General features: G+C 40.7%; 4 protein-coding genes across 4 annotated transcripts; 2 read left to right on the top strand and 2 right to left on the bottom strand.

Annotated features, from left to right (window-relative positions):
• The first annotated feature begins 16 nt into the window (after positions 1-16).
• LOC129744034 (NADP-dependent malic enzyme-like) lies at positions 17-2,756 on the top strand. Its single transcript, XM_055736361.1, has 3 exons — positions 17-141; positions 202-1,814; positions 2,540-2,756. Exons 1-3 carry the CDS (start codon positions 119-121, stop codon positions 2,719-2,721), a joined length of 1,818 nt encoding a protein of 605 aa, XP_055592336.1. The 5' UTR covers positions 17-118; the 3' UTR covers positions 2,722-2,756.
• Positions 2,757-3,024: 268 nt separating this feature from the next.
• Positions 3,025-3,621, bottom strand: LOC129744024 (uridine diphosphate glucose pyrophosphatase NUDT14-like). The gene has a single exon (XM_055736336.1). It carries the CDS (start codon positions 3,538-3,540, stop codon positions 3,151-3,153), a length of 390 nt encoding a protein of 129 aa, XP_055592311.1. The 5' UTR covers positions 3,541-3,621; the 3' UTR covers positions 3,025-3,150.
• Positions 3,622-3,655: 34 nt separating this feature from the next.
• Positions 3,656-5,278, top strand: LOC129744012 (NADP-dependent malic enzyme-like). Its single transcript, XM_055736311.1, has 2 exons — positions 3,656-4,178; positions 4,904-5,278. The coding sequence occupies exons 1-2, from the start codon at positions 3,671-3,673 to the stop codon at positions 5,083-5,085; spliced, it is 690 nt and encodes a 229-aa protein (XP_055592286.1). The 5' UTR covers positions 3,656-3,670; the 3' UTR covers positions 5,086-5,278.
• A 109-nt stretch (positions 5,279-5,387) lies between these two features.
• On the bottom strand, positions 5,388-6,379 carry LOC129744015 (uridine diphosphate glucose pyrophosphatase NUDT14-like). The gene is made up of 2 exons (XM_055736322.1): positions 6,035-6,379; positions 5,388-5,959 (listed from the first exon to the last, which is right to left on the bottom strand). The coding sequence occupies exons 1-2, from the start codon at positions 6,225-6,227 to the stop codon at positions 5,514-5,516; spliced, it is 639 nt and encodes a 212-aa protein (XP_055592297.1). The 5' UTR covers positions 6,228-6,379; the 3' UTR covers positions 5,388-5,513.
• Between the last annotated feature and the right edge of the window lie 6,554 nt (positions 6,380-12,933).

Genomic DNA, 12,933 nt, shown 5'->3' with positions numbered 1-12,933 from the left:
TCGTTGTTGTATCACAGCCTCCAGCGGAATTGTTGAGATTTAAATTCCATCCAATCGCAGTGTGCTTGGAGAAACGATTCTGCTTCATCTACGCAGTTGGTGGAAAATTTGACAAACAATGAAGATTTTTAAAATTTTAAGGCAAGAAAAAATTTCTTAGCCAAACTCGAGCTTGTTTGAAAATGTTCCTTTTTTCCACAGACCTCCAAGCGTTTTGAAAACCATGATCGCCAGAATCCACGAAGTCGGTGGAGAGTTGGTGATGACCGGAGAAGTTAAAGGTTTGGATTATCTCCGGAGCCCCCGACTTAACAAGGGGACTGGATTCACGCTAAAAGAACGACAGGCCTTAGGCTTTCATGGATTACTACCGCCACGAGTGAAAACGCAGCAAGAACAAATGGAACTGCTTAAGATTGCCCTAGGTGATTTGAAAAACGATTTGGCAAAATACACCTTCTTAATGGACCTGCACGATCGAAACGAAAAGTTGTTTTTCAAACTAATCACCGAAGATATCGAAAAGATGCTGCCAATCGTGTACACCCCGACAGTTGGGTTAGCCTGTCAAAAATTTGGTCTGATCTATCGAAGACCACGTGGACTGTTCGTAACCTATCATGATCGGGGTCACATTTTCGAGTTGATGAAGAACTGGCCTGAGCCGATCGTCAAGGCTATATGCGTGACGGATGGCGAACGTATCCTAGGATTGGGAGATTTAGGAGCTTCCGGTATGGGGATATCGGTTGGAAAGTTGACTTTGTATACTGCTCTTGCGGGTGTCAAACCTCATCTTTGTCTACCTATTACCATCGATGTAGGAACCAACAATGAGAAGTTGTTGAATGATCCCTATTATATAGGTTTGAAACAAAAGCGTATCAGAGGTGACCAATATTACGAACTGCTAGATGAGTTTATGGAAGCTGCCGTCAAGCGATATGGCCGAGAAACGTTGATTCAGTTTGAGGATTTCGGCATAATTAACGCCTTTGACATTCTTGATAGGTACAAAGACAGGTATTGCACGTTTAATGACGATATCCAGGGCACGGCTGCAACTGTTGTTGCGGGGCTTTACGCTGCTGAAAGACTCGTTCATAAGAAAATGACCGATCATTGCTTCGTTTTCTTTGGAGCTGGGGGAGCCGCCATCGGAATCGCTAACCTGATAGTGACAGCTATGATAGAACAAGGTTCAACAGCCGAACAAGCACGAGAAAAAATCTGGATGTTTGATCAAAACGGCTTGCTCACCAAAGAACGCCTAGATGCAAATGTGAAAAACCCGCAAAATCCTTATATGAGAGATAGTGAACCTTCCAAGAGTTTAATTGAGGTGATTGAAAAAGCTAAACCGTCAGTACTGATTGGATGCTCCACGGTAGGTGGCGGCTTTACGCCTGAAATCCTCAAAGTCATGGCAGCTAACAACGAAAAACCAATCATTATGGCACTTTCCAATCCAACATCAAAAGCCGAATGTACGGCACAGCAAGCATACGATAATACTGAAGGCCGATGTATCTTTGCTTCCGGTTCACCATTTCCACCTGTGCAATACGCCGGGAAAACTTTCCACCCCGGTCAGGGCAACAACGCTTACATCTTTCCAGGCGTTGCTCTAGGCATAATCGCATCTGGGCTGCATCACGTGAAAAACGAAGTGTTCTTGGTTGCTGCAAAAGCAGTTGCTGACCTTATAACCGAAGAAGATCTATCGCGGGGATCACTCTACCCTCCTCTGTCCCACATTCAGACGTGTTCGAAGGAAATAGCGGTTCGAGTCATGGAATACGCATATGAGAAAGGTATGCGTCAGTTTTGTAATAAGTGATGATCAGACACAGACATAAAGACACTACTACAGTAAGACCACCGCACTCTACCGACTTGGTTTCGTTGGCTTCTTAATCAATGTGGAACCCGGTTGACTCGAGTTTTAAACTAGCAGAGCGACCCCACCGAACTAAAGGCCGATAGAAAGTCTGCAGTGTGCGAGTCTTATACAAACATTCCTTCAGAACAGCGAAGCAGCTTATGGTTTTTTAATTATCGCTAAATTACGGTAGTTCAAAATAGGGGTATGTTTCCGAAACAAAATCTTAGGGACTGAAATCGTTCCTTAGTCTGCCAGAAAGTTTCTCTTTTGGTTAACTTTAATATTGACGTACTTCTCTTTTACACTTAATAACTTTCTTGGCTTGACCTGTATTATCTTACGTTCTTTGAATAGAATGAGTGAAGTTACGTCTAGATTAAGAATCCCAAATTTGAAGAGCAATTGATGCACGTGCAAAAAGATAGAGCCAAAAAATTATTTTGAAATTTAGCTAGAATAAATTATGTCAAATTTCCATTAAAAAATAAGTGCCCTTAAGGCAAAAATCGATAAAGACCTTCCAAGTTTCGGTTTGAAACATACCCTTCCTTTGGACCACCCAACAACAGTCTTTAAACTACTGACTTGAAATAATGTAGCTAAGTTGAACTATTTGTGTTTTGTTTTAAGAATCTTTCCTTCACAAACCCACAGGCCAGGCATCAACCTACCCAGAACCGCAAGACAAGTATTGCTATATCCGTTCTCATCAATATGATTGCGACTATAAAAATGCGCTACGCGAACATTGGGACTACCCGAACGAGGATTGCCCAGTCTCCATCCTAGAACCCAAGAAGAAGTACAACCACAAGCCACCATGTCCCTGTTTTTGACAAGTTTTTTTTTTTGTTGAATTTTACATCTTTATTTCTTAGCTAACTTATAAAGCCAGATCTGTGTTCGTAATCAAGACTTTCTGTTTCTTCGAAATGTAGACTTTTTTTATATTTTATTTAGAAATATTGGATGCGATATTTGTTCCGATTTATATCGATTTCAAATTCTAACAAATTTCCAGCTTACAAATAAAATTTTAACCACGACGTTAAAATGGACAGTTTCGGAATTAGGTAGAACAGAAAGAAAAACGAATATTCCACAAAAAAAGTTCGAAACGAAACACAACAACAAAAAACTAAACATTCCGTCGTTTTGGTTGTATTTCCATGATAATCACATCCAGAATATCGAAGGACTGCTATGAACCTTCAAGGCCTCTATATACATACAGTAAACACAACTACGTACCTTAAATTTCTCACCTAAGCCTTGGGTGCTCGATTGGTCAAAAACCAAAGTACACCGAACAAAAAAGACGGCGGGCTCGTCAGAACTACTCCTTTCTCGGTAAGCTTCCGGGCCTCCTCTATGCTGTATTCGACGACCTCGATAATCTCATCGTCAACGCCACCACCTCCAGTCGGAATTTTATCCGCATCGGTAACTTCCACGTAGAACAGGGTCTGTAGGGCTCCCGAAGTTCCCACTCCCGAACGGTAGCTCATAATCTCTTCTAGCCGTGCGACTGGTACATTGTAGCCACATTCCTCCAGGACCTCCTCTCGGGCAATTTCAGCCACCGGAATGGGCTTGTCAATAATTCCTGCACAAAGTTCCAGTGTAACGGCCAGGCTCGGAGGAAACTTGTTCATATCGATGGGTTTTCCTTCGGATCCAGCCTCCACGCTGACAAGCCCGTGATACACAGCTTCAAGGACATTAGAAGGCTTAGATGTGTTATATACCTATATACCTAGTGTGAAAAACCCGCAAAATCCTTATATGAGAGATAGTGAACCTTCCAAGAGTTTAATTGAGGTGATTGAAAAAGCTAAACCGTCAGTACTGATTGGATGCTCCACGGTAGGTGGCGGCTTTACGCCTGAAATCCTCAAAGTCATGGCAGCTAACAACGAAAAACCAATCATTATGGCACTTTCCAATCCAACATCAAAAGCCGAATGTACGGCACAGCAAGCATACGATAATACTGAAGGCCGATGTATCTTTGCTTCCGGTTCACCATTTCCACCTGTGCAATACGCCGGGAAAACTTTCCACCCCGGTCAGGGCAACAACGCTTACATCTTTCCAGGCGTTGCTCTAGGCATAATCGCATCTGGGCTGCATCACGTGAAAAACGAAGTGTTCTTGGTTGCTGCAAAAGCAGTTGCTGACCTTATAACCGAAGAAGATCTATCGCGGGGATCACTCTACCCTCCTCTGTCCCACATTCAGACGTGTTCGAAGGAAATAGCGGTTCGAGTCATGGAATACGCATATGAGAAAGGTATGCGTCAGTTTTGTAATAAGTGATGATCAGACACAGACATAAAGACACTACTACAGTAAGACCACCGCACTCTACCGACTTGGTTTCGTTGGCTTCTTAATCAATGTGGAACCCGGTTGACTCGAGTTTTAAACTAGCAGAGCGACCCCACCGAACTAAAGGCCGATAGAAAGTCTGCAGTGTGCGAGTCTTATACAAACATTCCTTCAGAACAGCGAAGCAGCTTATGGTTTTTTAATTATCGCTAAATTACGGTAGTTCAAAATAGGGGTATGTTTCCGAAACAAAATCTTAGGGACTGAAATCGTTCCTTAGTCTGCCAGAAAGTTTCTCTTTTGGTTAACTTTAATATTGACGTACTTCTCTTTTACACTTAATAACTTTCTTGGCTTGACCTGTATTATCTTACGTTCTTTGAATAGAATGAGTGAAGTTACGTCTAGATTAAGAATCCCAAATTTGAAGAGCAATTGATGCACGTGCAAAAAGATAGAGCCAAAAAATTATTTTGAAATTTAGCTAGAATAAATTATGTCAAATTTCCATTAAAAAATAAGTGCCCTTAAGGCAAAAATCGATAAAGACCTTCCAAGTTTCGGTTTGAAACATACCCTTCCTTTGGACCACCCAACAACAGTCTTTAAACTACTGACTTGAAATAATGTAGCTAAGTTGAACTATTTGTGTTTTGTTTTAAGAATCTTTCCTTCACAAACCCACAGGCCAGGCATCAACCTACCCAGAACCGCAAGACAAGTATTGCTATATCCGTTCTCATCAATATGATTGCGACTATAAAAATGCGCTACGCGAACATTGGGACTACCCGAACGAGGATTGCCCAGTCTCCATCCTAGAACCCAAGAAGAAGTACAACCACAAGCCACCATGTCCCTGTTTTTGACAAGTTTTTTTTTTTGTTGAATTTTACATCTTTATTTCTTAGCTAACTTATAAAGCCAGATCTGTGTTCGTAATCAAGACTTTCTGTTTCTTCGAAATGTAGACTTTTTTATATTTTATTTAGAAATATTGGATGCGATATTTGTTCCGATTTATATCGATTTCAAATTCTAACAAATTTCCAGCTTACAAATAAAATTTTAACCACGACGTTAAAATGGACAGTTTCGGAATTAGGTAGAACAGAAAGAAAAACGAATATTCCACAAAAAAAGTTCGAAACGAAACACAACAACAAAAAACTAAACATTCCGTCGTTTTGGTTGTATTTCCATGATAATCACATCCAGAATATCGAAGGACTGCTATGAACCTTCAAGGCCTCTATATACATACAGTAAACACAACTACGTACCTTAAATTTCTCACCTAAGCCTTGGGTGCTCGATTGGTCAAAAACCAAAGTACACCGAACAAAAAAGACGGCGGGCTCGTCAGAACTACTCCTTTCTCGGTAAGCTTCCGGGCCTCCTCTATGCTGTATTCGACGACCTCGATAATCTCATCGTCAACGCCACCACCTCCAGTCGGAATTTTATCCGCATCGGTAACTTCCACGTAGAACAGGGTCTGTAGGGCTCCCGAAGTTCCCACTCCCGAACGGTAGCTCATAATCTCTTCTAGCCGTGCGACTGGTACATTGTAGCCACATTCCTCCAGGACCTCCTCTCGGGCAATTTCAGCCACCGGAATGGGCTTGTCAATAATTCCTGCACAAAGTTCCAGTGTAACGGCCAGGCTCGGAGGAAACTTGTTCATATCGATGGGTTTTCCTTCGGATCCAGCCTCCACGCTGACAAGCCCGTGATACACAGCTTCAAGGACATTAGAAGGCTTAGATGTGTTATATACCTATATACCTAGTGGAAATTTCCAATTTTTTTACTCACCTGGTCGAAATTGCTTCACAAAAACCAACTTCTGCCGAGTGATGTTGAATATAATGATCGATACGGAATCATGAACCTTTAGCAAATCCCAATTCTTCTCCTTTCCGTTCTGGGTGTAGTAGAAGCGGAAAGGTTTCACATAAGGCGAATCTGCCGGAAGTGGCCCATAGTGAATGTTGCTAATGTCGTTCATAGCTGATTCCGTCGAGTGAAACGTACGACGGTCACTGTTTAAAGGAGCCAGTCGCTGGCAGATCAAACTGGTAGCAGCCAACCAATCGGGGTATCTAAATAGTAATGTCCTTGAAAAAACGAAACCTCTATGACGTATGGGAAGCAGTTTCTGCACTCGCTAATTTTGAAATACTCAGAGCACGGCTCCATTTTACTCAGACATCGCCTTTTGTATGACGCAGCCGTCGCTTGATCTAAAACGACTCAGTTTTCCGAGTAACGGCTACTCAGACGACATGAAAATTGGCACTCAGCGAATTCGAGTGCTTGAAGGCGACAACTGAGTAAATTTGGATCAGTTTGCTCGGTTTGCTCAAGACATTCGACGTTGTTTCGTCAGCCACAAATTGGGAAATTATTATGGTAAATATTGATTTTTATTGCTGATTCATGATTATTAGCACATTTTTCATCTTATTGCAGGGTGGAGTAAAAAAAACTCGGAGGCAGGTGGATGTCCCCGGGAAACATCAATGAAACTTTTTCGCCAATGCAACGGCGGATTAGACCAGGAATGATGTTGGTGATCGTCCAACAGTACGGGTGTTCCAGCTCAACCCGGAGTGGCATATTGCATGCAGGGAGACATAACAACCCCGGCTCGGGGCGAACGAAAAGTGAAAACATTTCAAATAAACGATGGCAAAGTTTTAAAAAATAAAATATTGTGTGCAACATTTTGACTTGTTTACTAATACAGAATGAAATTCTATCCTTTTTATTGATAATCATACTGGGTTTGAACCGTTTGAACATACTGCTATGGAGAAACCGGCCGAAAACCGCTACGGAATCCTTCGCGCATTCTGAGTAACCATGACTCAGTTGTCGCGAAAAGGGCTGTTAGTCAGTTCTGAGTAAAAGCCGTTTAGTCAGAACTGAGTAGGTGCGGTTTTGGCGACAACTGAGTAAACGTCACTCTGAACTGAGTAGCTGAAAGTTAGCGAGCAGGTTTGGATTTATTGACATACACGGAAAATAATAAAAAGGTAAAATTTACCGAGACAGCAAAGGTGAACGCTCGCAAAAGCCAAAAAGGTAACTTCTACCTATTCGAGGTGAAACTCACCTCACAGCGAGGTAAAATATACCTGAAACGAAGAATGAAAAAAGGTACAATTCACCGAGAAAAAAGGTGAATCCAAAAAAGGTAAATTTTACCTCGTAGCGAGGTGAAGTTCACCTGAATTGAGCTGAATCAAAAAGTATAATCCACCTTGAAAGAAAGGTAAATCCAAATAAGGTAAAACTTACCTCGTAGCGAGGTGAAGTTGACCTGGATTGAGCTAAACAAAACGGTACAAATCATCTCGAAAAAAAGTAACTATTTGACGAATCCGTTTATTGAGGTTAAGCTGTTTTGCCGTTTAGGAACAAGTTTTGCTTCGTGCACAATGTGTGAAAATCGGAACAAAATGGTAAGTGTTTTCTAAGATTTTATTTAGTTGTGCTGGTTGTCTTCATAATACTTTGCTTTTGTTTCAGATCGGCCCACAGAGCTTCGTGTTGTATTCCCGTCAGCCTTCAGATATTATTCCGGAAAAGCCGGACCTGACAAGCTTGGCGAACAAAGGACTTGACTCAACAACAACGGTGATATATTTCAAAAATAAATATTAGGTAACAGTCTCTATTTGTTTCAAATAAATACCAATTTTTTCATGAACTGTGTTTTTTTTTTTTAATTATTTTTTATTGAAGAAACCAATCAAACAAACTAGCATTTACCTTTTAAATCAGTGAATCGGAAAACGGTATTATTTACTATTTTGCTAGGTGAATGAGAAAATGGTAAAATCTACCTTTTTGCTAGGTGAATTGAAAAAAGGTAAAATTTACCTTTTTGCTAGGTGGATGAAAAAAAGGTAAAATTTACCTCAAAAGAGGGGTGGAAAAAATTCACCTCGCAAAAAGGTAAATTTTACCTTTTTTTTATTTTCCTTGTAACAAAAATTGTTAAAGAAGGACCGACGTAAAATTGAGCACATTATTAAGCACGCCACCTATAGCTCAAGTAGACTTTCTGATCGACGTGATTAGATTAATATTACCCCCCAGCTGGACGGAATGTGCTAATTGTAGAAGGATTCAGCGGCCATGGTGGCAAGGAACCTTCTGAGAAACCTCTAGAATGTACCTTTTTGGTCAGTGAATCTCAAAAAGGTTTTTCGGCAAAAAAAAATTACCCCTGCCTTTCGGTAAATTTTACCTTTTTTTATTTTCCGTGCCCTTTAGTGCCGATACTTGAGTTATAGATGGCGTGATTTGAAGTTGTTAATTCTCACGTTCGTTGTAAAATTAGCGCTTATTGAAATTTTAGTTCAAATGTTCCCCACTTGAGTAAAATGTTACAATGGCTACCGTGAAATTCTTCAAATTTGGAAAGGCATGTTTTCAAATTTGTAAATCCATTTCTTTAAATGTTTTGAATCACTTTTTTTTAATTGCTAACTCATTGGGATCATTGTTTTTTTTTAAAAGTAATATTGTTTCTTTTTAAATTGATTCAGAACTATTATATAATGTGATGAAATTAAATCACAGTTGATTGCAACAGCTTGAAAAAAATATTTTACTGCATTAGGTGACTTCCTTGATCTACCTAGTAATTAAGGTCCTTTTGTATGATTTTCCTAATTTCAATTTCTTACACGCAGAAGCTAACAAATGAGCTCATAGGAAAGGCATCTCGTATTCAATGTTTATTTTTATTGAAAATAAGACATATTTAATTACCTTGTTTTGTCCAACGGTTTGAAAATTGTTTGAACCGGAAGTTGATAGTTCACAATCTTGAACTCAACGATTACCACCTTGGTTCCTCCTGTTTATTGTTCAGAATTAGATAGAAACAATGAAGACTTGCTGACTGAATATTTCCAATTTGCACAAGCGCCAACCACCAATAATTTAGAACAAGAGTTTGACGAGAAAACTTTAACCCTTCTTCTCCTGGCTAGTGGCGTTTTTTCTGGAAGTATCGAATATATAATCAGTGCCAGCAAAGTGCTGAAGTGTTTTTTTCTCGTTTTTTGGTATCGGAGTGGAGATTGTGAACCAAAAAAGAAAGGCGAAAGGACGCCAGTGAAGAAGTGAGGTTATCGATAACGATGGCGGGCGGACAGGATCCCCCTGATCCGCCGGAAATGGGAAGGAACCCTGGAGAAAACCATGACCAACTAGCTGCAGGAAAAAGTTTTGAAGACATTTGGTATACGGCTGCCGACTCCGCTCCTTACCGTGTTTATTTTGAACCTGCCAAAAGTACAATCGGAAAAATTAATAAGTTCGCCCTGGGGAACACCCTTAAGAAAATGGATTTGTACAGAAATTTCATAATTGATATGAAATATGTAAGCCAAAGAAAGATCATCGTTTTTCTGAGCAGTTATGTGAAGGCTAACAAGCTGGTTGAGCAGTTTAAAACAGCAGGAATGGAATATAAAGCATACATTCCCAGTCATCTAGTCTGCATAACAGGTGTTCTAGCAGGAATTCCAACGGATATCGATCTGGAAGAAGTCAAAGGAGATATAGAGAGCGAAGTCCCCATCGTAAATATAGTTAGGATGAACAGAGGTAAAGAAAAAGAGCCTACAAATCGTCTGCGTATTACTTTTCGAGCGCAACAATTACCGGAATCTGTGAAACTTTTCTGTTGTTCAGCCAAAATCAGACCGTTCGTACCACCGATTTTTTTGTGTACTCAGTGTCTGAGATTCGGACACAAATCCTCCAACTGCAAAGGAGCTAGACGATGCGAGAATTGCACGGAACGCCACGAAGAGGACGAACTTTTTACCAACTGCCAAAAGCAACAAAAATGCGCACATTGCCGAAGTAACCAGCACTCATCCCTCGACAACAACTGTCCCGAAAGAAAGAGGCAACAAGACATTAAAAAACTAATGTCAAAGCGAAACTGGACGTACACTGAAGCCAAAGAACAGGTTTTTGCAACCAGTCGTAATCCTTACGCCCCACTACTGAATGCGGAAGAGTTCCCGACCCCGATGGAGAGTTTCGCCAATATAACGCGAGACGGTCTCACACGAAAAGATCCCATGAGAGAGGCTTGGATAAGGACCAACGAAGAACGACAGGGAATCCAGGCAGCAGTTAAAATTTACAAGGATCAACCGAATCAAGCTGTCAAACATGTCAAAAGAGCCAGGTTGGAGGACACCCGTACCAGATCTACCTTCGAAGAGCGGGAGGAAATCATCGCACCAGTTGCAGGTAGCAGCCGAGGAACAGCGCTGAACAATCCCAGCAAGGTTCAGGAAGACGAAAAATGGGGAAAACGCGGTAAGACAAGCAAAAATGAATATGGATCGCAATTACCAAGAACGAATGATGTCCTTTTATTCAGAATTCATTAGTCTATTGGGACCTCGAGAAGAGGTCAAAATGTTATTTCAAGATTGTACCAAAAAACATTTCAACCTCGCTAATTCAGTTGTTCTTAACAAAAGATAAACTTTTTCGATTCACTATTTCGCTTCCTACATCTCACTTACAAGCTTTTACTATCAGAAATGGCTACTAACACCGAATTCAAAATACTACAAGCGAACGTGCAAAGCTATCAAAAAAATAAAGCAGAAATTCAAAGAGTTTTGTCTGGAGGCGGTTTCTCTGCAGCCGTACTATCGGAGACTTGGACAAACGAAAACGATGAGAATACGAACAAATACTCTTTTCCTAATTATCACTTTGTCCCTCATTCCCGAGATGACAATTACGGTGGAGCAGGAATTTTGCTTCTAAATACTTTAAGCTATTCAAAACTATCAGCACCCACATCCCTCTCCTCGCTAACGCAAACCGTGAGTATCCGTATTACTCAGCTAGATTTGATACTTTGTTCGGTGTATGTTAGTCCTTCGATCACTATAAGAGATTTCGAGGCAGATGTTCAAGCCATTTTTGCCAACCTAGAGCACAATTCCAAAATCATACTCGGTGGTGATTTTAATGCTCACCACACGAACTGGGGAGACGAAATATGCGACGCAAGAGGAGAAAAACTTTTGGAAGCAATAAATAACAGCGATCTTTTGATAGCCAATACTGGTAGTAAGACATATGTCCCTCTGCAACTGAATAAACGCTCTTCTGCTATCGATGTAACTCTTTGCTCTGCAAATTTGATTGATATGGTTCACTGGAGTGTGCTTGACTATGGAATAGGAAGTCATCACATGTGCTTGGATATTTCATGGAAAACCAAGTCACATTTCAGGCAAACTTATTTCTTCAACAAAAAACAAATCCGTAAAGAAGTGTCCTCCTTAGAATATTTCGATTTTGACAATCTCTCCGAACTCTCTTCCAAAATGAAAAAGATACACAAGGAAAATAGAATGAAATGTAAGAACACTCCTAAGTTCTGGTGGTCTGAAGTAGTCGACGAGGCATGGAAAGATAAAACAGCTGCTAGGAAAAAATTCAATCAAGTTTCCTCAGTAGATAACCTCCTAAATTTCAAACGGAAAGCAGCCATCTTCCAAAGAAGAAAAAGAGAGGAAATTCGCAAAAAATTTGAAGATTTTTCCAACGAAGTTAATCCTTTTACGAGTTCGAAAGAACTATGGCTGAAAGTGGGTCGTTTGACAGGAAAAAGATTGTTCACACTTTTATGCTGTACGTCCGAACTGATCACTGGTTGTAGGAGAAGTGAACTTATAGAAAGGACCGGATGTAGAACTGACCGGTCAGTGATGCCATCATGAAGGAAAGTTTACTGTACACACCAAAAAATTTAGAAAATTATACGAGCCAGAAACGCTTGAACACCTAATTTTATTGGATCTAAATTAGAAAGCGTCTGATTTTACATCGCTTTACACCTAAATTTCATGCCCGTAGAAATAAATTAGGTCGACCTAGTGAAAACTAGATCTAGGATCCCAAATTTATGTCGTGCATGATGTAAAATTAATTTCTTAAAACTCAATACCAGTGTAAAAGAAATAAGTGTGTGAGATTGATTTGTTTGTTTTGATTGCGGTGTTTTCAAACGGGAAAAATTGCGACTTCGTTGTAGTTTTTTTGAGCATCAACATCGATGGAAACGGACGGTACCGATTGCGTTGACCACCATCGAGGGTGTTGGCTACGTCAAAGAAGACCGATGTCGATCCGTTAAAGCCGACTGGCGAGTGCTTCGATGAGGAGGATCATCATCATCATCTCCAACCCACTCCCCAGTACAAAATTCAAAATTGGTTCCTGAACAGACAGAATGGCATCATCATCGGTGGCAAGTATTTGCAGCTGACCTTTTCGGTGGACTCCAAGCTGCGTGAAGATTTAGAGCGGCTAAAGCAGATCCGATCCGAGCGTGCTCTCCGTCACTACTGGGACCTGCGAGTGTGCAGGCTATCGGCTGTCTCGGTTGAACCATCGGTGCGTCTAAGGAGGCAGAATCAAAGACAACAACCATGGACCGCAAGCAGCCGAACAGTGGATTGTTTATTCCGAGGATTAACCAGCAGAGATAAGTTTAACAACACTTTTATAACATCAATTTCATATTTCTTACGTAAACATTTTTATACAATTTAGGAACTCGTAGACAAAGCTTGTTTGACCAGCTGACAGTTTAACTAGCGCGTTCTTGCTAGAAACAAATTTAAACGCCTTTTCGTGTGCGCACGATG

Source organism: Uranotaenia lowii, chromosome 1 (assembly GCF_029784155.1).
Source record: "Uranotaenia lowii strain MFRU-FL chromosome 1, ASM2978415v1, whole genome shotgun sequence".
In the NCBI taxonomy this organism is placed as follows: Eukaryota; Metazoa; Arthropoda; class Insecta; order Diptera; family Culicidae; genus Uranotaenia; species Uranotaenia lowii.
This window is presented reverse-complemented; position numbering and strand designations above follow the sequence as displayed.

Bases quoted from the DNA above. Each gene is read 5' to 3' on its own strand.
- LOC129744034 (XM_055736361.1), top strand. From the start codon at position 119: ATGAAGATTTTTAAAATTTTAAG. The intron at 142-201 runs GCAAGAAAAAAT...TTTTTTCCACAG, and splicing joins AAGATTTTTAAAATTTTAAG to ACCTCCAAGCGTTTTGAAAA. The intron at 1,815-2,539 runs GTATGCGTCAGT...ACAAACCCACAG, and splicing joins GGAATACGCATATGAGAAAG to GCCAGGCATCAACCTACCCA.
- LOC129744024 (XM_055736336.1), bottom strand. From the start codon at position 3,540: ATGAACAAGTTTCCTCCGAGCCTGGCCGTTACACTGGAACTTTGTGCA.
- LOC129744012 (XM_055736311.1), top strand. From the start codon at position 3,671: ATGAGAGATAGTGAACCTTCCAAGAGTTTAATTGAGGTGATTGAAAAA. The intron at 4,179-4,903 runs GTATGCGTCAGT...ACAAACCCACAG, and splicing joins GGAATACGCATATGAGAAAG to GCCAGGCATCAACCTACCCA.
- LOC129744015 (XM_055736322.1), bottom strand. From the start codon at position 6,227: ATGAACGACATTAGCAACATTCACTATGGGCCACTTCCGGCAGATTCG. The intron at 5,960-6,034 runs GTGAGTAAAAAA...ATGTCCTTGAAG, and splicing joins TGTGAAGCAATTTCGACCAG to CTGTGTATCACGGGCTTGTC.